The sequence below is a fragment of the Siphateles boraxobius genome, unplaced genomic scaffold, assembly GCF_051911475.1.
Source record: "Siphateles boraxobius isolate OS27281-9 unplaced genomic scaffold, OSU_SipBor_1 18, whole genome shotgun sequence".
In the NCBI taxonomy this organism is placed as follows: Eukaryota; Metazoa; Chordata; class Actinopteri; order Cypriniformes; family Leuciscidae; genus Siphateles; species Siphateles boraxobius.
Genome location: NW_027508788.1, coordinates 10,619,930 through 10,643,180, shown reverse-complemented (window position 1 = coordinate 10,643,180; position 23,251 = coordinate 10,619,930). Strand labels below are relative to the sequence as shown.

At 36.8% G+C, this 23,251-nt stretch overlaps 3 protein-coding genes across 4 annotated transcripts; all 3 read right to left on the bottom strand.

Moving 5' to 3' along the window:
• Positions 1–550: 550 nt before the first annotated feature.
• On the bottom strand, positions 551–2,279 carry foxi3a (forkhead box I3a). The gene is made up of 2 exons (XM_077232717.1): positions 1,617–2,279; positions 551–1,512 (listed from the first exon to the last, which is right to left on the bottom strand). Exons 1-2 carry the CDS (start codon positions 2,221–2,223, stop codon positions 989–991), a joined length of 1,131 nt encoding a protein of 376 aa, XP_077088832.1. The 5' UTR covers positions 2,224–2,279; the 3' UTR covers positions 551–988.
• Positions 2,280–4,202: 1,923 nt separating this feature from the next.
• lcp2a (lymphocyte cytosolic protein 2a) lies at positions 4,203–14,707 on the bottom strand. 2 transcript variants are annotated; one of them, XM_077233455.1, is made up of 21 exons: positions 14,273–14,707; positions 13,882–13,944; positions 12,952–12,998; positions 12,232–12,303; positions 10,275–10,312; positions 10,149–10,189; positions 9,871–10,060; positions 9,667–9,788; positions 9,549–9,594; positions 9,390–9,458; positions 9,241–9,269; positions 8,609–8,631; positions 7,999–8,136; positions 7,900–7,921; positions 7,793–7,805; positions 7,599–7,692; positions 7,409–7,446; positions 7,254–7,321; positions 5,048–5,122; positions 4,804–4,953; positions 4,203–4,713 (listed from the first exon to the last, which is right to left on the bottom strand). In XM_077233455.1, exons 1-21 carry the CDS (start codon positions 14,405–14,407, stop codon positions 4,588–4,590), a joined length of 1,599 nt encoding a protein of 532 aa, XP_077089570.1. In that variant the 5' UTR covers positions 14,408–14,707; the 3' UTR covers positions 4,203–4,587. The 2 variants fall into 2 exon arrangements, with proteins under 2 accessions (XP_077089570.1, XP_077089571.1); XM_077233456.1 differs by having other exon boundaries at positions 9,691–9,788.
• Positions 14,708–17,872: 3,165 nt separating this feature from the next.
• Positions 17,873–22,971, bottom strand: zmat2 (zinc finger, matrin-type 2). Its single transcript, XM_077233454.1, has 6 exons — positions 22,891–22,971; positions 22,366–22,456; positions 21,964–22,087; positions 19,363–19,436; positions 18,929–19,074; positions 17,873–18,390 (listed from the first exon to the last, which is right to left on the bottom strand). Exons 1-6 carry the CDS (start codon positions 22,906–22,908, stop codon positions 18,247–18,249), a joined length of 597 nt encoding a protein of 198 aa, XP_077089569.1. The 5' UTR covers positions 22,909–22,971; the 3' UTR covers positions 17,873–18,246.
• Positions 22,972–23,251: the final 280 nt, after the last annotated feature.

Genomic DNA, 23,251 nt, shown 5'->3' with positions numbered 1-23,251 from the left:
CATGAGTGTGAGTAAATGATGACAGGTTTTTAATGTTGTTTTAGTATTATTTATTAATATTTAATATTTTCAGTATTCATTTTATTTATTTTGTCATTTGTATTCGTTTTTTGAATACTTGTATTTATTTTCCAATTTGTGTTTTTAGTTTAAATAACACTGTAAAAAAATCAGTGATCAGTAAGTTATGACAACATATGTTTTTACATTTCTTTAACTCATCAAAATAAGTTAAGCAATTTTCAACTTAATATTTTTTAATACAAGATTCAACTCATTTTTTAAAGTCAGTTTGATGTAATGTAAGTTGAAATGACTTAAACATCCAAGCTGATTGTACTTAAAAATGTAGGGCAGCAATTTTTTTTTACAGGGTTTAGTATTTCAACTTACACATTTAATTTTAGTAATTTGCCAAGTAAGATGTCGATTTTTCTTAAGTTTAATTTTTTAAAGTCATATATTTTATTCAGCCTTATTTCAACAACAGAAACCAACAGCACTGTTATAACAGCACTTATAAATATAATAGCAATAAAGATGGTAGCAATTGTGAATATGCATGTTTATTTTGGCAAAAACAGTATATATTACAAGCACAAAATATATAAAACAAACAATACAAATACAAAATATTGAACAATGGACAAATTCATATTTATCCCAAAAGTCAGTGCATTTATGCATGTTCCAGCCTTCAATTTTACAGAATTGAAATCTGTTGCAAAAACCACAACACAAAAAACGGGACTGGGAGCAGTAGCCCGGAGCGATTACTGTTGTCTATCAGCTGCAACATACTTTAGATGATGTCAGCACGTGAGTCTGAGAAGAGTGTGTGAGAGCGTTCACACAACTGTCTGACAGAGCGCATCTCCTCCGCGTCCACTCGGACCTGCTGAATCAGGCACTACGGTGGGAACTTGGCTCACGATGCGGGCCGACCGCTCCTTCAAGTGCCTGTAGCCACAGTTCATACATGATGGTGCTACACCTCTGTTCCCTCCCGTGGATACAGCAAGTCAGAGGAGCCCACCACGGGATAGAGCTGGCTGGTGTACTGGTTGAGCAAAGTGTCATTATAGCTGTCTGTGAATGGAGCAGGCGAAGTGGAAATGCTGGATACGACAGGGGGAGGAATGTGGGTTTCCCACTGCGGCACGGTTGCACTCGGTGAGTACGAGCCATACGCCCCATTCGGAGGAGATTTTTGACTCAAAGGCAATGCCAGAGGAGATGAAAGAAGAAGAGCCTCTCTTGAGCCTGAAGCCACATCACCCATTTGACTTAGGAAACCTTTGAGACATGGTGTCAGATCTGCGGAGACTGGAGAGTTTCCTCTCTCGGAGGTGTCGCTGGACTCTTTAGGACCTGATAGAGCAGAGTCTGATCCAGAATAGCCTTTTCCCTCCTCTTCGGCCAAGTCGGACTTTCTCTTCCTTTTGCGACGGAAGTTGCCATTATCGAACATCTTCTCACAGTTTGGGTCAAGAGTCCAATAGTTGCCTTTACCTGTTCAACAGAAGTAACTTTATGTTATTTTATGTAACTTAAACACAAACAGCAGAACACAAGAACATTTCTAAACACAAGAAGTAGTTTGAGCATGTTCTAACCTGGATCGGTGTCATCTCTGGGCACTTTCATGAAGCAGTCGTTGAGCGAGAGATTATGCCGGATTGAGTTCTGCCAGCTGGCTTTGCTCTTGTTGTAGAAGGGGAAGTTGTCGGCCACATACTGGTAGATCTGGCTTAGAGTGAGACGCCGGCTTGGGGCTCCGTGTATTGCCATCGCAATGAGTGCTGAGTAAGAGTATGGAGGCCTCACGAGTTTCATCAGATCTTCCTGGGACGGCAGGGAGAACCAGCTGATGCTGCCGTCCGAGCCTCCGATTCCACCTGCAGACATGTACGACTTCGGCATCCCGTAGTGCTGAGGTCCTCCGCTGAGACAGGGAGCCGGATTGAGCCCAGGTCCGTTGAACCACAGGTAAGGGTTGGAGGTCTGTCCGGCGTATTCTCCGAAGTCGTAAGCGGACGGCAGGGTTTGCTGTGGACTAGGCACAGGCTGAGTGCTGTAGAAGTTGTCACCGTACAGGCTGAACTCTTGGGACTCCTGCCCCATGCTGTGGAACTGGGATGATAGGGCTTGTGGAACAAATGACGTCATGCTTTCCTCCCTTTTTTCTTCTGTTTGTTCTGTCGTTCTGGGAGAAATTACCATGTACTGTTCTGCTGCCTCTGTCTAACACAGGTGGATTGGTCAGGTGCATCACAACCTGACACCTGACTCACCTGAACTATTTATACAAGTTTTGTAACACCCTCTCTGCTCTGATTGGCTGTCACGGTCAGCCCTCATTTGTTTTTTTTGGTTTTTTTTAGGGGGGGGGGGGGGGTGGCTCCTCTGGGGATGTGTGTGTGTGTGTGTGTGTGTGTGTGTGGGGGGGGGGGGGGGGGGGGTTGTGATATATCAGATATATCAGTGAAATATCTTAAGTTGCATGTTTTAAATTACATTGCATAACTCCAACCTTCATATCATTATGCACAACACAAACATTTCATATGTCACATACATGTTTAATTTAAATAAATTGGAACAGTTCTGGATCAGTTCAAATTTGCAGTATACAACTAATCATATTTAACACACCATAGGCTACAAGTAGATTATTGTGTTTTAATCTGAGCTATTAAAGTGAAATGAGGGGAAATAAATTGATAGATTAATAAATAAATAAATAAATAAATAAATAAATAAATAGCTAATTCAATTAATAAACAAATGTTGTCCAATATGCTGACAAATTTTAAGTTGATACCAATGTGGTTTCTGTGGCATTATAAACATTGTTATATTAAAGACACCATTATGCCATAGGCTTGGTTAATATGTTTACATTTTATATCACTTGAAGCTGTTGGGTGGTTAAAGGTATCCCCTATTTCATCTTACCCCCTCCCTTTCACTTGAGATAATGCAAATTCAATTTGACCCATTTGGGTCTCAAACGTAATTTACATTCTTAAACAGAGCACGCGCACCACCCATTTGTGCACGCGCACCACCCATTCCTGCACGCGCAGAGCGACTTCACTGTCTCGGCGTAGTCTGATTCGCGCGCGATTTCTTGAAAGTCTAAGTTACGGTTTATATTACCATTTGATCCGTTGTGCCAGCTATAGTGGCCAGATGACTAAAACCTTTTGTTGAAGTTACATCAAAACCCTCCTCATTGAGTGAGTAGGCCTACCTTTCACCTTTAATGTGCTTATTTAATGGATAATTTCCATCTTTAGCCTAAATGTTTTTATATAAATGCAGCCTGGCTGACGAAAGCGTGATAACAGATCACGTCTAAAATATTTAACGTTAGCCTACCATTAACTTAACTTACATTAAATGGCAATAAGTGTAGCCTAACTAGACTCTTTACGCACATTATATTTTGGCGATAAGGTAGATTGGCATAGATTGATATTTGTTTATTTTATATATTTGTTAATTAGGCCTACACACATAATTACACAATGGCATTCAGGGGGGTCATATAGTTATTTTCTTAGTCCATGCAATAAAAGCAAGGCCCTGAATGAGCAAGGTTTTATAGAGTAGGCTATTTACTTAAATTGCTACGGCAAATGTTAATGCTAGGACCCGAATTACGATTTCAAATAAGTCAGAGCTAGCAGTGTATCTTCATACAGGTTTAAGCGTCATATTAACCTATAGGTAGACTACTTTCTTTGAGCCCCCACCCACAGCCACCCACCAACATCTTGTTTTGATGTCCTTCAGGGGGGAGCAAGCCTTCTTTATGGGGTCGTACCCCCCAACCCCCCCCTGTAATTCCCACCCTGAGTGTAGGCTGGTCGATTATGTAATACAAGCACTTATAAATCCGGCACAATTTCACCAGTCTTCCTCAAACAGCATTGTTATTGTAGCCTGTTGCTTTGACGTTTCGTGCCAAAGTAATTGTAACCGAATCCCCTTTTGTGCACTGATGTGTTGTCAACTCGGAGACAGTTGGATAGACGTGAGATAATTTAGAGGAAACTGTGCCCTACATTTTACCTTTGTAAAGTGAGTCTTCAAATTATTAATGGCAGGTGAACAGAATGATTTCAGAGAAATAAGCAACAAACATGAATCCTCGTTGACAGTGCGATTAATCATTAATCAGTTCCTCACACATGTAGAATTATAATCTTTATTGTCTTGTCAATATACATTTCATATTTCATGATCATATGAATTTAACTACAAATAAACAGGAACTCATGGAAATTTTCAAATAAAAAGTGACAAAACTGATTTGTTTGAGAAATAACAATAACAGTCAAAATAGTGATAAAATAGGCTACTCTTTTTGCTTATATGAACAGATATCAAGTACTATGCAATGTGCAGCTATGCATTTCAAAACTTTACAATGTTTTACAGACCACCAGAGTCTTTTTTACACACACCTGAGAGATTTTGAATTGTGTCGATTTGAAGTTGAGTTGAAAAAAAAATTCAAATCATGAAATGAAAAAGCAGAAGTAGTTACTGTATATTAGTCATGTAAACCTACTATGTTTAATATCCAGCTGGATAAATCAGAGCACACTGCTTCTGTTGGCTTGATTCTCGGTTCTTAGCATCAATAAGAAGGAGTGGCGTGTGTTTGTGCTGGTTGATAATGCCTCCAACCCGCTCAAAAGTCTGCCAAAGACAATCAACAGTGTTACAAGCTTTGGTCATTGAGCATGTGACTATACTTACAGACATAAAAAACAACAATCGTTTGAATACCTCTGAGGCTTTCATCCCAGTGCCTAGCATGAATCCATTTTGGAATCTGCGGATCTGAATGTTGTAAACTTTTTCCTGGTACAGGACCACGAGTGTGTAAGGCTGGTTAGAGGATCGATTTGAGCTGTCTCGCACAAGGAACGTCCCATCCTAACAGGGCACACATTTCAACAAATTAACTTTGTTAACCTTAGAATTATATATTTTTTCCCCAACTCCATTGAGAAGGAACTCAAAGCCTCACCCTGTTAACTCTTCTCAGACAGCTCTCTGCCTCACCTCGGGAGATCTGACCCACATACCAAGCTGGATCCATGTCCTATAAATGGAGAAATAATGAGATATTTGGGCTGACAGAAATGTTTGTCTGTTTTCTCTGAATTTATCTGAGACAATTATGATTTATTAAAACCAAACATTTCACAACACACCTAATAGTAACATGCGTCAAATGTAGCATAGAACAGGCTGTTAACTATAGGCCTACACTGTAAGAAAAAAGGCACCAGAATCTTGGAGAAGTAAAAATACACCATACACTGTAAAAAAATATTTTTTTTGAAGTAGTAAATAAAGATTACTGTAGTAGCCTACGTTTTACAAGAAAATAGGCCTACTTTTTCTGTCTTCCCACTTCAAAATTTCATGTTTTATTCAGTGTTACTTGCCTTTGTTTGTCATTTTGTGACAAAATTTCTGAGTGAAAATTGTTTCAAAGTAAATCCTACATCACATTTTTTTTCTGTGCACTAGAAAGTAGATTCCAGTCATTCCAGTAGCACCTCAAAGGCAATACAAGGGCATCATCTGCTGGTCGGCCTGTAGTGGTGCGGATAGTTTGTCAGCAGCAGTCAGCACAACAGTGCAGAATTGGGCTACTATTACTCCGTTGCTGCGGGTAGTTTTTGTAGTCGAGTTTTTTTTTTTTTACCGGAGGTCCCTAACTTGGGCTAGTTATGGGCGCTTGTTAAGTCTGACGTCACGTGTCACCGTTTCTGGGTTCAAGATAGAGGGTTAGCAAATACGTCACGATTTGGTCAGTTACCCGGACATAAAATCTGCATGTATAAAAACAGCAGTAAAATATGATAAAAATCGCTGAAAAAGTTTGATGACTTTGCCCCAAAATAAGGTTTAAAACGCCTTTTCCCCACGGGTTATACTTTTACTACGCATGCGCAAGGGTTCTCTCCCTCTGCCGTGCGCGCGCTACAGGGTTTGAAGCACAGTATGTGCTCGTTCGCTCTAGATTCTGGGAGATTTAAACTAATTTGCGGGCATCAGGGAGCCGCTATTAATGTGCGGGAGACTCCCTGAGCTTCCGGGAGACTTGGGATGTCTGATATTTACACAACGCACACATACACTGCATATCAAATCTGCCGCCTTTTCAAACAGTAACGTATTTTCCGCTGTCGCAAACGACCTCAACTATGCGCATGCGTCAGTGGAACCAGACGATAGGCTTAAATGTTTCTTGGCTTGACTGTTAAAAGCAGACGATTGGCTTTCCAGGGGGAGGGGCGGGACATGTGTATACAACCACCATCTTTGGCGTTACGGGTTTTCCCTATATAGTTGTATTGAGGATTGAGGAAGTGGCATGTCTCTATATAAATAGTCCCTGGCAATAGTCAACGCCTAATTTACACGTGTGACTAATGCTGTGCCTCTCTCAACCACAAACACCTTCTTTCATCCGTTTTTTGCACTCTTCTCTTTAACTTTTGGCAGTCTATAGAACTGTAAATGTTTTTTTCCGGTGCGACCGATTAATACATACCAAAACACGACCATTTTTCAGCAGCAATAATCAGCCAAATATGCAAGTCCGTTCAGTGGCATTGTTTTCGTTCAGTGCCTCCAAAATGGCCGACTTCCGGATTGATGACGTGTAGTGAAAACTCTCTATAGGCTACGAAAAGCAAACAACAAACAGTGCTAATACACACCCACGGTGTGCTGTAATACTACATAAAAATCATGACCCTAACTTTTATTAGAGTGATGTCTTTTATAAATATTTAATATTAATGTCCGGGGCGCCATGAGCTCGGAGACTTGTGTACACTGTAACGTTTTAAAAGCTTAGCTTAAACGTGAATAGATAGTGCTTATAAATGGCTGTTGAGATAGTACTCTCTAAATTCCTATGCCCTACTCACTCCGAAGGGCAGAACATGACCTTAAATGAGTCAATTACTTCCTTGAAGTGACTATCGCATGTTACCTTCGCATAACAGACTTGTGGAAGGGCCCTTCGCGAAGGGATTCAGTTGTTCATTTTCGATTGGAACGCTCCTACAAAGGGCGTCCCCTTCCCGAAGTGCCCTTCAAGGGTGCAAAAACGCTGTTTGGGATTCGCCCTCAATTGAAACGAATGGAGGCTGGTTTTGTTGTGCAGATCTGGCAACCATTGTCAGTAGCTCAAGCACATTGAAGTACTGTACCTGCATGTTGCCCATGTCTGTTTGTGGTGGTGGTGGTGCTCTTGCACTTCTATGGTAATCGTTCATTCCTTTCATTCAACAAAATAAAAGATGCATCTCGTTATTTTCATTGAATATATAGTAAGATAAATCAAACTACTGCAATCCATGCTCACCCTCCTTCAGTTTTGCCGGTAGTGATCGACTGCTAACACTGTGTGAAATGTGACAGAGAAATAGTCAGATATAGTGGAGTATCTGCATCTTTAACTCATGTTTTTGAATATCAGTATTAATTTGGCAGCATTTTCTTGATTAGTATCAAGTCTGACCACCCACTGACGGTTTTCTTATTTGAATACACACTTGTCTGTTTGAAAAGGCTGTCCGTGGGTTCCTGACGGTCTTGGCGATGGATTCCTGGCGTGCATTGGAAATGTGTTGGAGCTGGGCCTGGCAGCTGTAAAATCACAAAGTATTCAAACATTGGGTGTGTGTATGCTTTCTTACAAATTCTGTCAACGAAATATGCAAATACACAAAATAAGAAAAATACTAACTGTCATCGTGAAACTGTTGAAGAGGAAAAAACCCAGTAGTGAGTGAATTGCTATATTATGTGAAATGCACAAACAATTAGGACTATATGTGTGTGCTTTGTGTGTACCTCGTTTCTGTAGTCAAGATTCCTGTTGGATAAAGAAACACAGGTTACATTGGCAGCTCTGTGAATAGAATGGTGCAGTGTTACATTCTTGAATCTGACCTGTGTTGAGAGTTGCCTGGCGTTATGGAGGAGGCACTTCTGCGCACCCCTGATGATGAAGGAAGTGAGGGTTTGGGAAGTCTCATTGGCTCTCCTGGCATCTCAAATGCCGGAAGTCTGTGAGGAGCAGCAGTAATGCTGTAGGATAAAAAGCATGCGACATCCTGAAAAACCTATCATACTTAAAACAGCGATTTAGTAATTGACCGCTACTAAAGTGATTTCACCAAGTAGAACATGTTCCTGGATCAACATCTTTCTTGATCCTTGAAAAGCATCCCAATCAATCAAGTAGATTTGAGGGTCAAGTTGACAGGTTAGGTTTAGTTTTTTAGGTTAGGTTAGGTTTTTCAGTTTTTGGACAGGAATGTTGTTCCAGGATCAACAAAATATGTCTCACTTGGCAAAATCACGGTGACCTAGAAATAGCATATTCTATGTGCACAGATGTAATTGCAGTCATTCAGTAATTTCATTGTGATCATGCTATAGGCTAAAGTAAACAAACCAATAAGAGATCTTAAATAATAGTAAATTATGACTTTAAATATTGTCATCCTAAAGCTGCACATGCACTATTAAACAAGAATTCAATTAAATGAAGTCATACCCTCTTGGTGGTTGGACAGCCTGCTGAAAAAATTATTAGAAAGATATTAAAATATAAATTATCATTGTTTTTAGTCAAAATGGAACTTTAAAATGGTGAGACTATTTTAGGGGGAAAAAAGGGAATTTATATATCAAGCATATGGCCTAGTAGAATGATAATATTAACAATAACGAGTGATGATATTTATTTTGTTGTAATAATAATTATAATTATACATTTAACAATTTATATAAGTAGCCTGTATATTATATTGTATATATAATATATATATATATATATATATACACACACACACATATTTACACATGTATATAGGATGCTAAATATATATATATATTGATTAAAATACCTAATAATGATATATGTTAATTGATTCATAAACTACAACACACATTCACACACTATAATGTATACATATATAAATTGTTATATAATTATAAATAATGCTACATATGTAAGATATATAATATAGCTACTGATATTGAGTCTTAAAATATATATTAATTCTAATATAATATATTAATTCATTAATTAGTGATTGGTAAAGGCAAGTTGGTAATATGAAGAGAGTGGGAAATTAAAGCAGATGTTGGCAGCTTCTATGTGGACGTAGGAGAAATCAAACTTACTCTGTCCAATGAGCTAGGGCCCCTTCCACCTGTGAGACACAACACAGTCAAACACTTTCCTTTAGCCTGTAGGTAATCTGAATTGCATTTTTACTGACTTATTATCTGCTAAAAAAGCATTAAGATATACATGTGTGAGTGGCAGTGACCTGCTACAGGAGGAGGAGGCTGGCTTCTCTCCAGAGTTCCTGGCTTTTTGCTGCGGTCTACAGCGGGCGCTACAGGAGCACGGGACGGGGGAAAGGTGGATCAGTTCAACAGCATCACACCCAGATCAGCTGTCACGGAGAACAAACACACTCTCTTACCTGGGGGTCTTTTTAGGGGCCGCTCCTCTCTCAGATGTTGTCCAACCTGATATTGAATAAAGATTGTATTGTTTGTAGACTCAAAACGGGAAAATTATAGACGAAGTGGGACACATACTGTTTGGAAATATGAAGGACTCACACTTGGCCGCTCCAGATGAGGGAGAGAGGGTCCGGGGCCCGGGCGCTCCGGAGGAACAGGCGGTTGGCTTCTGCTCACTCCACGTGTGCGGTTATTATCTGATAAATCAAGGAATCCCATCATGACTTTTCCAAAGGACTGAGACAGCAATAGGATGGAAAAGTGTCCACTTTTGCGTACCAATATAATCGGTGTTTTCCATGGGCTTAGCGGGATAGATCTGGGCCGTGTCTTCTTTTGGCTCCGATGGAGGAGGCTCATAGCCATTATCACTGTCTGACCCCTCCTCTGGGGACTCATAGTCTCCACCGCTAGCATCACCTTCTGAAATATTATCCTCGTTAGGATCCTCGTAGTCGTCTTCACTGTCCTTAATGAGGAAAGAATACATGCGTTCTGCCCGTCAGATGTGATGCTGATCACTTCGAAACCGTTTTAGACACACATAAGAGACTTACAAACTCTTCAGGGTCCCACGCTTGATCCGCATATTGGTCAACTGAAAGTAGTAAGAGCAGCTGACTTCAAGACAATAGCTTTAAACGCATACTTGTAGCATTGAATAATTGTACTTTGTATCATACCTGGTGGTTGTGGGAAGCTAGGAACTGGTTGTGATGGCCTATTTACAAAACAATAAGGATAGTTAGTCACGTACTGACAGTAGATGCACTATAGACATTATGTAGCCACGCCCCCTTTCAGCGCTGGGCTCGTTGTCTTTTGACTTCCGGTCTGTATTTTCACAGCGATCTTGCGTAGTCAGGGCCTGAAGTTAACTTTTTTGACCACCAGCAACTGTGGCAGGTGGATTTAAAAATCCACCTGGCACAGTAACTTTTTACCAGCCAATTTTTTTTTTGCCTCATAAAGGTGAAAAATAGAAATCACACAAACATTGTTCTTTGACATTTAAGTGCTGTCAAGTTAATAACAAAATCATTATAAGTAATAATAACTCTTAAGGGGGTCGCACACCGGATGCGCAACGCGGCGCGACGCGCAGAACCACGTCTTTAAAATTCGAACACATTATTTTCTATGAGTGTACACACACCAGCGGCGCCATTCGGCGTCTGTTCGCGGCGCCAAGCAACGGCTCAGGACCTTGTTCAAAATCCTGCCGCGCCACAGAGCGCCGTTTACATAGTTTTACATTAAATGTACATTTATTTGTCTCAAATCGTCGTTAATGTATATACTGACTTCACCCTGTGCTGCAATATACATTTAGTTTTACATGCATTTACAGAAATCAGCTGCTTGAATGAAAATTGCTGATGTTATCGGACAGACGCAAAAAAACAACAACTAATGAATCACTCAAGTCTCATTGGCTACCCGCCAATGTGGAAGGTAGATTGACAGTTTTACCCGCCAATTGCAAAATTCACCCGCATTTGGCGCGTGGTCAGGTGTTAATTTCAGGCCCTGTGCGTAGTTATGAATGAACGGCTCGTTAAAAAAATTCCAAGGTCCATTTGTTAAGACATATGCTTTATAATGCTTATGATAAACATTACAATGCTCATGATAACTTTCGTTAGCTCTACAATAAGTAAATCAACTTCACGAGCTAATTACTCCTGGACAGCGATGCCATAGAAATATACACAGCGACCGCAAAAATGGAAGTTCGAAGACAATATTCTAAAGATGGCGGCGCCCTCGTTTCTCTGGCGCATAAGGTCTATATGGTAGTATATGTAGTATAATAATGGTAGTATTACAAAACAATAAGGATAGTTAGTCACGTACTGACAGTAGATGCACTATATGGTAGTTATATGATGAATTCATTCCATTGATTTATTCACCCTCATGTGGTTCCAAACCTGAATGTCTTTTTATGAATAATGTCTGAGTGATTTTTTTTTTGTCAATATAAGGAAAGTCAATGGTGTAAGAGCAAAAACAGAGTTTCTCAAATAACAGTCTTCAAAACATTCTTCTTTTATGTTCCGCAGAAGAAAGAAAGTTATACGGGTTTGAAATATTTACTTACACGGGCAAATAAATCATGAAGTTAATACTTGTATTCAGTAAGGATGCATTAAGTTGATCTAAACAATAAATAAATTTATAATGTTGCAAAATTATTTCTATTTTTAAAAAATGCTGTTCTTTGAACTTTCTATTCATAAAATAAATATTGCAGCAGGGTATTCACAAAACTATTAAGCAGCACAACTGTTTTCAACATTGATAATAATGAGAAATGTTTCTTGAGCAGCAAATCAGCACATTATAGTAATTTCTGAAGGATCATGTGACACTGAAGACTGGAGTAATGATGCTGAAAATTCAGCTTTGCCATCATAAAATAAATTACATTTTATAGTACATTAAAATGGAAAACAGTTATTCTGAATTGTAATAATACTTCACAACATTACTGTTTTTGATCAAATATTGCATCCTTAATGAGCATGAGAGACTTCTTTCAAAAACATTAAAAAATATTACCAGCCCCAAACTTTGAATGGTAGTGTATATTATAACTCAGATATAACACAAGATTTATGATAGTAGAGTACTGGCCTTATTGCAGGAATCGGTGGAAAGAATCTCTTCTTCTCTTTGTTGATTTCCTGACAAATCTTGGAGATAAGCCTAAAAATATTAGGAAACACCAGTTTCAAATCCTCAAAGTGTAACTAATGCTGGCAGGTTATTGATTACTAGGCGTTTTAGGAGACAGAAAAGCACGTGATTATTTCTTTATGAACTGACTGAGGGTTCAGCTCAGGCAGGATGTGGTGACAAAGACATCATTTTCTGTCCTCTTTTCTGTGCACCTGACACTGTTTAATAAACTTACAACAATCAAATTACCATTAAGTCACTGTGGCATATCTAATGCCAAATTTGCTTTTGGGGAAAAGTCAATTACATTTGCTTATTTAAGTGTTATTGAGGTGTGGTGGGGTTTTCAACCATTTCGCACCAAACGTGATCTGCATAAGAGTTTCTGCATCAACGCAATGGTTCCTGCCGCATCTGCTTCTCTGGTTTATCTTTCCTGTGCAGTATTTCCTTTTTAATGTCACTATGTCACCGATGGTGTTCTTGCATGTTTCTACCTGTTTGTACACTCTTGCTCTGTTCAATACATGATGTGCTACAGCTGATTTAAAAAAAAAAAAAAAAAAAAAATTGTCTTTGAATACTGTGGCTGAATACTGTGTGATTTACCCAGAATAAGAAAAAAGAATGACAAATACACAAAATAAGCAGAAAAAAAATGCAGTCTGTACTTACGGCGCATGAAGCTTAGGGAACCTTTGAAGGTCATTTTCAGTCATACTCTAAAATAAAATACAGCTTGATTTTAAATTCTTTGATCAAACTGTAAGTGTAAGTGTAAGTGTGTGTGTGTGTGTGTGTGTGTGTGTGTGTGTGTGTGTGTGTGTGTGTGTGTGTGTGTGTGTGTGTGTGTGTGTGTGTGTGTAAAATGAAATAAAATAAAAATTTTGATAAATCATGAAAATATTGTTTTTACACACACACACACACACACACACACACACACACACACACACACACACACACACACACACACACACACACACACACACACACACACACACACACACACACACACACACACACACACACACACAAAATGTAAAAAATATATATTTTTTGTTATTTAAACATTTTTTCTTTGGTCAAATCAACTTAGATAATTCATGTGGTTCCGATAACATAATGAGTTTCTGTTGATCAAACCAATCTCCTTTATTGTATTAACTCAATGAACTCAAAATTTTAAGGCGAACAGGTTACTTTAAGTTAAACCATTAAACAACATTTTTTTTACAGTGTATATACAGTATATATGTGTGGGTGTGTGTGTTTGTATATTGTATACACCCAAATTTATAACACTGTCATTTATTCAGAAGTTCTAACATTTCTTGGCTAGTTTTAGACTCTAATAACAGCACTTCCAGACTTGTTGGATCAAGGGAAACAATGATGCTACACTGAGTCAGACCACAAACATCTGATTTTTAAATGGTACTTTTGGTCTGTGCTCCACAAAGAATATAACTATTTATACAATTTTACATTTTACAAAAAAAAACAAAAACATGTAGGCTGAAAATGGTAATTTCTGCTTTCTAAATGCAAAATTATGGCTGTGACCCAGCAAAACCAGTGGGCCGAAATATAAATGGTACTTACCAGAAACCTTTGCCCACTGATGTTATATCTTGTTATGACCTTATCACATCCAGTTAGATTTCGCTAAAGATAATAAAAATAAATTATATCAGCTGAATATGGGTCGCACACATATACACATATCTCCTATATATAAACAACATATTGCAATATTAAATATAATTTAGCATCAAATATTGGTCTATCAAAGTACATTCATGCTATTTTTAGGTTCATTTGTGCAGTAACAAATGTCTCTCATTTATCAGTTTAAAAAAAAAATTGGTATTAAATTCATAAGTGTGCTGAAGGTCTATAAAATAAACATTCTTATAATAATTACGACAGTTTCTTTTTTCCTTTCCAATTCACTTGTTTTGACATTGAAAGATGAAAATAGAAAGCAACTTACTCTCTTCAGAAAGTCTGCTAGCCGTTGTGAATCCCAGCCCAGAACCTCCGATTTGGATGGAATACCATCGAAACTCATTGTTCCAAATTTACTACACTTGCTTATGAATATCAAATCCCTGATATCTTCAAGCATTGAAAAAATGTTCCCAGTCTCACAGAGGGTTCACACTTTGTCTGACGCTATGTCCACCCAGAACACGAGGAGACCGGTGTCAAATCAAGAAAAATAAATCAAAGAAGAAAAGACACCAAAAAATAGACAGTGACTGATTCACTCAGTTTTAAGAGTAAAGGTGGAAGAATTACTCAAAATTCTACCAACATTTTCATAAATGCTAAAAAAAACCAACACCCCGGATTCGCCTGAACACTGTATGAAAAGAAAGAATGACATCCACTTCCCTATCGACTTCCTGTTAGTGATTGTTGTGACAAATAGGGGAAGTACAGCCCCTTCATGAAAGAAAAACACAAGATATTTCTTGATATATTATAATTCATCCTCGCCCCCTCAGAGTCATGTAGCCTAGACTATAAGCATTTGGACATTTTGCACACTAACATTGTTTAAAAAACAATGATATTTATTTGCCTTCATTTTCTAAAACTGGCCAGTTCCACGTCATTTGATTCTGAATTTTGATAAACTACTTAAACTCTCAAGTCATTTATCAAAATTCAGAATCAAATAATGTGGAATTGGAGAGTTTTAGAAAAGTAATTTCTTGGGGATTACACACTTACGATTAACCTTTGCCAATCACACTTCTAAGAAACACAAGCAAAAACCATTTGTGCAACACACTTGCCATCACACTGTAAAAATGGTTTGTGCCTTAAATTTAAGTACAATCAACTTGGAAGTTTAAGTCATTTCAACTTAAATCACATTAAACTGACTTAAAAATGAGTTGAATCTTGTAGAACTTATAAAACAACGTTGAAAATTTTACAGTGCATGTCTGCTTACATTGCAAGAAGAAATGATAACACACATGGACAGCCAAGTTTACAATAGAAAATAATGATATGCTGTAATAAACACCGTGATTTTATTATCCTATATTATCATGTTATTTTATTAGTCATATAGTCACATCTTTTGGTTCAGAGCTAAATTTGCCATTAATGATGCTTCCCATGCAGCCACATTTTTTATTATTTAAATGCAGATTTAAAATTCACATTTAGATTTAGCATTTTGATTAATAATACCAGCTATTGTTTATCATTTTAATTTAACCATATATATGTGTGTGTGTGTGTGTGTGTGTGTGTGTGTGTGTGTGTGTGTGTGTGTGTGTGTGTGTGTGTGTGTGTGTGTGTGTGTGTGTGTGTGTGTGTGTGTGTGTGTGTATAACTTTTTGCTTGTGTATTTTTGCAAATGAGGTATTTCGTAATTTGGGTGCATGGGTGCATGTTTTGATATATATATATATATATATATATATATATATATATATATATATATATATATATATATATATATATATATATATATATATATATATATATATCAATCAAAACATGCACCCAAATTGTTTTGTGGGAAATTACGAAATACCTCATTTGCAAAAACAAAGCATTTTGTGAATGATTGTGTTGACTGTGACCTGCAACATGAGCGCCTGGTTCGGTCCCTGAACTGCATTCAACACCCACAGCTGGAAACTGTGAGTTGCAAGCATTCAGTTGCTCCTGTTCTTGGGTCTATAGGGGTTAGTTCATGGAAATATCTCGGTAAATATCTCTTCCATCTCTGAATATTCACTTTGATGAAGCTGTATTATGTATTTGATTCACAAACCTGTAAACGGATGTTTTTTTTTAGATATAGTTATATTACATTTATTTGATGTCATGCAATACCCCTGCTTTGTCACACAGTTATTTCCATTTCCTGGCTGCTTACGCAGAAGAAGGAGGTAAAGTGGGTGTATTAAAATAAGTTTGGAGGCCAAGTCAGTTAGCGGTCTTGATTTCAGGTAATGTCATTCTGTTGTTTATACGTCAATAATGTTAAAAGGAGCTCCCACACTGTAACAACCTGAATTTATTTGAGTGGAAACTATCGTTTGCAATGGTTCTTTACACTCTTTCCTTCAGCCATTAATGCTGATTTTATATTTTATTATTTGAGTATCTTACGACTGATGCTATAGAGCGTTTTTTAACTCACAGTCTTTCGTCTCAAGTTTGTCTTTGAGATCACAAACCTGTCACTTTCCTCATTTTTGATAAAACTGACATGCTATATTTCCTCTTTAGCTGTGCACAATGGCAATGTGGCATTTATAGGCAAATGAAGGCCTGAACCCTGCGGCTACACGTCACCATGTGTGTCTGATCGAAGGCCACAGAACTGTATAAACAGCTGAGCTGCTTCCCTTTATCAATCAAAATTTTGGTCTTTGTTGGAATATTTATCTTGCGAATTGGCATTTTTCATTGACAGGGTCTATGAAACATCATTTAGAATGTCAAATGCTGACTTTTGACTTAACCTATTTATTTTATTGATTATTTTGCGAAGTGTTTTTTACATTTAGTAAATTCATGAGATCCAATAGCGCCCTCAAGCGGCGATCTACTATATAAATCAATAGCGGTTGAAACTTTTCCTTCACTTTAGTTTTTGGTAAATAGTCCCAGAATAATAATAATTTGTTTGTCAATAACAGGATTTACAGTTCCTCTTGAATGTATTTAATGTATGAATGTATTACTTGAATGCACTGTGTTTGCTTACATAAGGTAAATTAATATTCTACAACTGATATCATAAACTAATTGTTCTGTAACTAAAAAAATAAAAACAATATACTAAGATAGTCTTTTCTCCTTTTTTACAGGCAGATTTACAAATATCACAGTAAAAAAAGTTACTGCCTTAAATTTTTTTAAGTACAATCAACTTGGATGTTAAGTCATTTCAACTTAAACTAAATTAAAATGACTTAAAATTATTTTAATCTTTTATAACTCCACTAAAGTCAAACTTATTTTGATGAGTTAAAGCAATGTAAAAACATGTGTTGTCATAACTTATTGATCATGTCATTTTTTAGTGTTTAAAATTTTTAATTTTTAAATTAATTTTTAAAAACCGTTTGAAAGCCATTATCGGCCAATAGGATATATTGGCCGATAAATCTAAATCCAAATTTTTATGTAATTTTTGAGAGCCTGATTACAAAAACTAAAGTCTCTCCATTAAAAGCAATGTCCCAAACACACAATTATAATGTTCCCATTATAATTTCATGTAGCCTATATGTCAGAGTTGCGCTGTGCATGTTGCACTGAACTGTATTTTTCTTTATTAAAGCGATTCCAAACATATTTCAAACAATTCAAAACCATCATGGCTAACAGTGCACATCTGAAATGTCTCAGTTGAAGGATATAATAAATTACTTATCAGCTTCAACTTATCGGCCAAATATTCTTAGTGGGTCGATAACGATAACATTAAAATGAACGTATATCAGCCGATACCCTGATATATTGTGCATCCCTAGAATATATATATATATATATATATATATATATATGTATAATATAATACACACACACATTGAAGAATGGAAGCATCAAGTCATCCAAAAAAAAAAGGTAATGTTTTAATTTCACTGTGCAGAAGGGGTAAAAGGGTTACTTGAGACACAACTCATAAAAACATATATGCATAATGCAGCCCTATTTACACAAAGACCTTAAAACAAAAACTTAATTATAACAATAAGTTTAGTTTAGAATGACGGAGTTAGCTGATGTTCTATGATCAAGGGCCAAAAACAGGTGAACCTACTAAAGGTTTTTACCACATGTTGAATCAGGAGTATTTCACAGACTGTGCGATAAGAAAAAGCTGTCTGGTCCTGTGAAGGAATAATGAAGTTCTTGAAAATGTTCATACAGTTCAGGGAAACCCATTACGAGAAGGCCTTGGTGAAAATTACAAATGAGTGATCAGTGGCCTTTTTTCGAGGATCCAAAACCTGAGAATCCCATCACAGCAGCCATTTCATCGTCATCTTCGAAGTTGAGGTCTTCTTCTGCCTTTCTTTTCTTTTCCTTTTGCTTCTCTTTTCTGTATGCTTTTGCTTTCTCCTCCTTAACAACAGAATAAAGATAAAAAAACAACACAAGGCAACAAATTAAAAATAGAGTAATATACTTAGGGCCCTATGATTTTCACAATGCGGAAAATCTTTTTTTTTTTAATTTTTTTTAAATAAAAGTTTTATTTCATATGATTAATAATGAATGAATAAATTTTTATTTTTATGAATTCCAATAATTAGACATGCTTTTTGTTTAGTACAGTTTAATTAAACCATTTAACTGGAATCCAGAAAACAGAATGTTAAATATAAAACAATAAAAATAAAATAAAATAAAAACTAAAACGTATTTTATAGGGCCCTAAACACGTATTTTTTGTTCAACTTTTAATAAATTGTTGTTAAATTGTATAAGTTTCATGATTTCAATTAATTAGACATACTTTTTGATTACGAAAATTTAATTTAACCGTTAAAAATTGACCAAAATTATTATTTTTTTGCCATTTTATGATCGTGAGTTAAGATGCACTGGTTTTCAAGACCTGTGTAAATGTGTAAATGAACCTCCGTTTCAAAACACTGACCTCCTCTCGCAACTCCTTCATTCGTTCCTCAAAATCATACTCCTTCTGCTTTTCCTCCATTTTTTTCTTGTTCACTTCAAAACGTTTTTTAACTTGGTCCAATGAAGAGCGCTCTACTCGCATGGACATCCCCAAGTTTCTCTGATCTATAAATGGGCATAAATGTACTGATTTAGAAAATGCTCCTGGCCAAGTCTGCTTACAAAGACTTTCACTTTTCAACAGAAATACAACAGCTAGACACAGAATTACAAGAGTAGCATGTACAGAATAATACAAATAAAAAGAAACTTATGTATACAAAGATACAGTATGTACAGATAGTGTGATATTAATTTAAATATTGTACAGGTAAAAATGTATAAACAGGAATTTACATATTGCATTCAGTGAAGATACAAAAACAAGAAAAGAACAAAGACCTCAATACTTACGTTTTTTTCCATTAATATGATCTAAGAAGTTTATGGAATCTTTTACTACACAATCACAGACATTGCAGTAGTACCTGAGAGAGAGAAAAAAAGACACATTTACACAAATATTATTAATTGCCACAAAGATACAACGAAGTGCAACAGAACGGTTCCAGAAGCAAAAACTGCATTCATTTTCTCCATAGGGAAATATATATTTAATGATAACTTGCATACCTCTAAAGACAGCCCTACTGTGAGCTATGAGGTTGTTAATCGATAGTATTTTCTTCTGTTGAAGGTGTCAGCGCCATTATTTCAACTTCGTTTTAAAATAATTGTTTAATAGCGGAATTCGTGGTGAAAGACTACATTACCCACAATGCTGTACAGAAAATTTGACCAATCAGAGAGTCGAAACAAGCCAAACGTGCCAAAAGATCTCTTTAGCTCCACCTACTCCCATAAAGCACAATAAAGGTAATTACGTAATCGAGTCGGTCAACATTTTCAAATGCGTAATTTTACATTTCTCCATTTTTAATTTGATCATTCAGTTTGCAATGCTTCATGGGATTGTAGTTCTTTTCCTCACTAAAGCCATCAAGTACACAGTCTTGTACCTTTGTATTTTTGTCCGTTTTTTAAAACCTTTCTGCTTCAAATGAAAGTTTGTAATGTTATGATTCACCTCGTAGCTGGTTGGCTTGGTTTATGGCTTATAACTCTTTAACAAAGAGTTTTTTGAAATCCCTATGGAAGAAATGAATGGAAAAAATACTTCCAGGACCAGCGCTGCTGTAAAAGTTGACTGGCACTAATGCACTCTATTACAGTAACAGAAATAGCACAATGAGCTGAAATACAGGCAGCCAATGAAAAAACTCTCTGGGCAACCCGTTTCAACACAGCACTAGAGATGCAACGATGTATCGGCATTGGCCGATTAAAGCTATTATTTTCACTAAAAACAGCCGATGGTCAGGGCCGATTATATTCTGTCAATCAAAAGGGTGCGGAAAAACGGGTCAGACTGCAACTCAAACTGTGTGTGGAAAAAAAGTTAACGAGAAAACAGCGCTTTAACGGTTAAAAAACAGCGACGTTAATGCGGGCTTTATTTGACCTTATGAATCACCCATAGTTCAAGCCAGGGTTGCCAGATTTTTTCCCACTTCAGCAAACATTATTTGTCGCTCCTCCCATCCAATAATCACAAAGAGCTTTGTGCTCTGTTACTTCTGATAAGAAACAAAGTCTCCGATTTCAAATTCTGTAAATTTTATCACGAAAGGTGGAGCGTGAGACTTTTCTTCCAGTTTAATACAAATTATATCCAGAAAAACATGCATGAATATCGGAAGGTATGTTGAAAGGTACAGTACAACTTACCGAAATCTGTATCATGACTCAATTAATCACCCAATCTGCGTTTCAACCGCTGAAAGACGTCAATAAAACAGCTTGTGAACAAAATCACTTAATGATGCATTTAGCTCAGGAAGGTTATCCAGTGTTCACAGTTTGTTCGTCAGCTATAAAAACACTAGAGAAGAGCTTATTTACTGTTAATTATATATGCATGTTTGAATAAATTTGCCATGAAGAAGTGTTTATGAAAACTACCTTATGTGCAACTGAGTAGTATACAAACTTTTCAGCTTTTATTTGAGTGTAAATATTATATCTGGAAATAAATAGCAGTTGAATATAATAGCCCTGATGTTAATTTTAACCTCTAATGTTATAGTGTACTAAATGAGAGGGTTCCCTGTATAGTTTTCATTATTATCTGGGAGCGATTTCGGTATCGGCGTCAGCCGATATCATTCAGAACACTCGGCTGTCAGTACGGGCGGAGAAATTTAGTATCGGTGCATCTCTAAGCACTAGCTATGTTTCCATCAACCACCCTACAAAAAAAACGCAAAACATTGCATTGCATAAAAGAGCTGCATGGAAACACCAAGATGTGCATACGTTTGAAAAATGTGCAAACATTTTTTTATCGTATTTATCGTACATGACCGTAACTCTCATTTACTCAGTAACTCAGACGGAAACAAATTTAACAAATAAATCCCTTGTGATGTGAAAAAGAATTCACGTGACTTTAACCTCAACAGAGGATGTGATTGGATAACTGGACTAAAAAGCGGAACGATTTCATTGCATAGTGTCTCAAATGTTGGTTTGATTATTCTGAAATGCCTGAGCATCAAAACGGTCGGGAATAATCACCTCCCAGGCGTGTCTCGCATGATTGCATTCCCAAACACCAGGCATCCGAATGCAAGACCAAATGACAGCATTTATTGCATTTCATCTGCGCAGGTAATTTATGCCATACAAAATAAAAGTGCCACATTGGCTTCGCCGACTGCAGCGACTTCTATTTTTATTACAGATAATTTGCACCGATTTTCCACGAAGTGCCGATTTCATCCTTTTTTAAAACATAAATCGAAACTGTGCTTTATGCGCAAATAAAGGCTATATTCCTATTTTGTGCACAAGTTAAATTCACAACATTGGATGGAAACATAGCCAGTGATCACTCTATCATGAACTCATATTTGACGTCGTCATTCTACAGTCAATTGTACAGCAGATACACACCCTCCCATCTCAGCCTGTGGTGTGGTCTTAGTGATGACGATAGTCTTCCCCAGTTTCGACTCCAGATCCACTTTATAATCTCTGTGGCGGAGAAGCTCCCGTTTGACGGGGGGCACAGGCTTGCCTGGACAATGAAAAAATGGATGACATAGGAAATACTGCCATAAACTATTTCATTGGATTAAATATTTAGGTAAAATCATAAAGTGAATATTTCAGTATCTGGGTTTATTTGACCCTGTACTTGATGCTCTTGAAAAAAAACACACACACACTTGATGTAGGGTGAATTCAGGGTTTTTTGGGACACTTTTTGCCATTGAGATGACTTGGAAAGAACGTCCCAATTAACCTGAATTTACTGAATAAATATTGAAAGATTACAACGTTGTATTTGCATACCATCTTTTTTCTCTCTCTCTTCCGTGATTCGTCTCTGGGCCAGCTGTTCATATTCATCTTTGTCCCATTTGCGTCGAAAATCATTCTTAGACTACAAAAACAATCAGAAAATATTATAAACAATAAATAAGTTAAACACATCAGCTGTATTCATTCACCTGCATATAACAGCCTGTGAATATGATCGAATATTAATTGGAGACAAAAAAACCATACGATCATTTCAATAGTTTAACAAGACTGTCGGCCAATAACACTAGAGATGTTAGAATTAAAATACATCTCTGTTTTCGCTCTTGTATTATATGACCAAACAAAAGCATCTGGCGTGACGGATATGTTAGTTTTGATCGTCCAACAACTACTACGCTATAAAACGTTCTACACTTCTAAAGATATTAATTTTAGAACTGAATTCGCGCATAAATTATGTCAAAATAACGCGGATAGATTGCAATTTTAAGCGGATAGATTGCAATACTAAACAAAGAAAGAAATCAAAACAAGTGTTAGCAAATTTCTTACCCCACTGCCAGACGCCATTTTGCTATCGTGATGTCGTAAAGAGTACGTGGCTGTCGTAAACTAATACTGTTGTTACTTTTTGCTGTCTATGGTTGCTCATCTATTTCAAAAGTGATCAAATTGTCGTCACTGACACTGACCCTGATTTTTTTTAAAAAAAATTTTCTAAACACGTTTTATGTTGTGTTGCGTTTAAAATGTTTTCACGAATTGTTTTGTGTTTCATAGTTGTTTTACTGTTTAAATTTAGCCGAAAAGCCTAAAATAGACTGGTTCAATTCTGACAACTTACCCTATATTCATGTCGCAACAAAAAGTGTAGAAGTTAAATGAACTGAATATTTTGTTTTGTTTTGCAAAG

What these genes read in the sequence shown, in the direction of transcription:
- lcp2a (XM_077233455.1), bottom strand. Translation starts at nt 14,407, where the DNA reads ATGCTTGAAGATATCAGGGATTTGATATTCATAAGCAAGTGTAGTAAA. An exon ending in GTCCTTCATATTTCCAAACA is followed by an intron (nt 9,595 to 9,666) that starts GTATGTGTCCCA and finishes ATTCAATATCAG; the next exon opens with GTTGGACAACATCTGAGAGA. An exon ending in CAGCCTTTTCAAACAGACAA is followed by an intron (nt 7,447 to 7,598) that starts GTGTGTATTCAA and finishes CATTTCACACAG; the next exon opens with TGTTAGCAGTCGATCACTAC.
- foxi3a (XM_077232717.1), bottom strand. Translation starts at nt 2,223, where the DNA reads ATGGTAATTTCTCCCAGAACGACAGAACAAACAGAAGAAAAAAGGGAG. An exon ending in CAGAGATGACACCGATCCAG is followed by an intron (nt 1,513 to 1,616) that starts GTTAGAACATGC and finishes TCTGTTGAACAG; the next exon opens with GTAAAGGCAACTATTGGACT.
- zmat2 (XM_077233454.1), bottom strand. An exon ending in TCATATTAATGGAAAAAAAC is followed by an intron (nt 19,075 to 19,362) that starts GTAAGTATTGAG and finishes GCCCATTTATAG; the next exon opens with ATCAGAGAAACTTGGGGATG. An exon ending in TGAAGGAGTTGCGAGAGGAG is followed by an intron (nt 18,391 to 18,928) that starts GTCAGTGTTTTG and finishes TCTGTTGTTAAG; the next exon opens with GAGGAGAAAGCAAAAGCATA.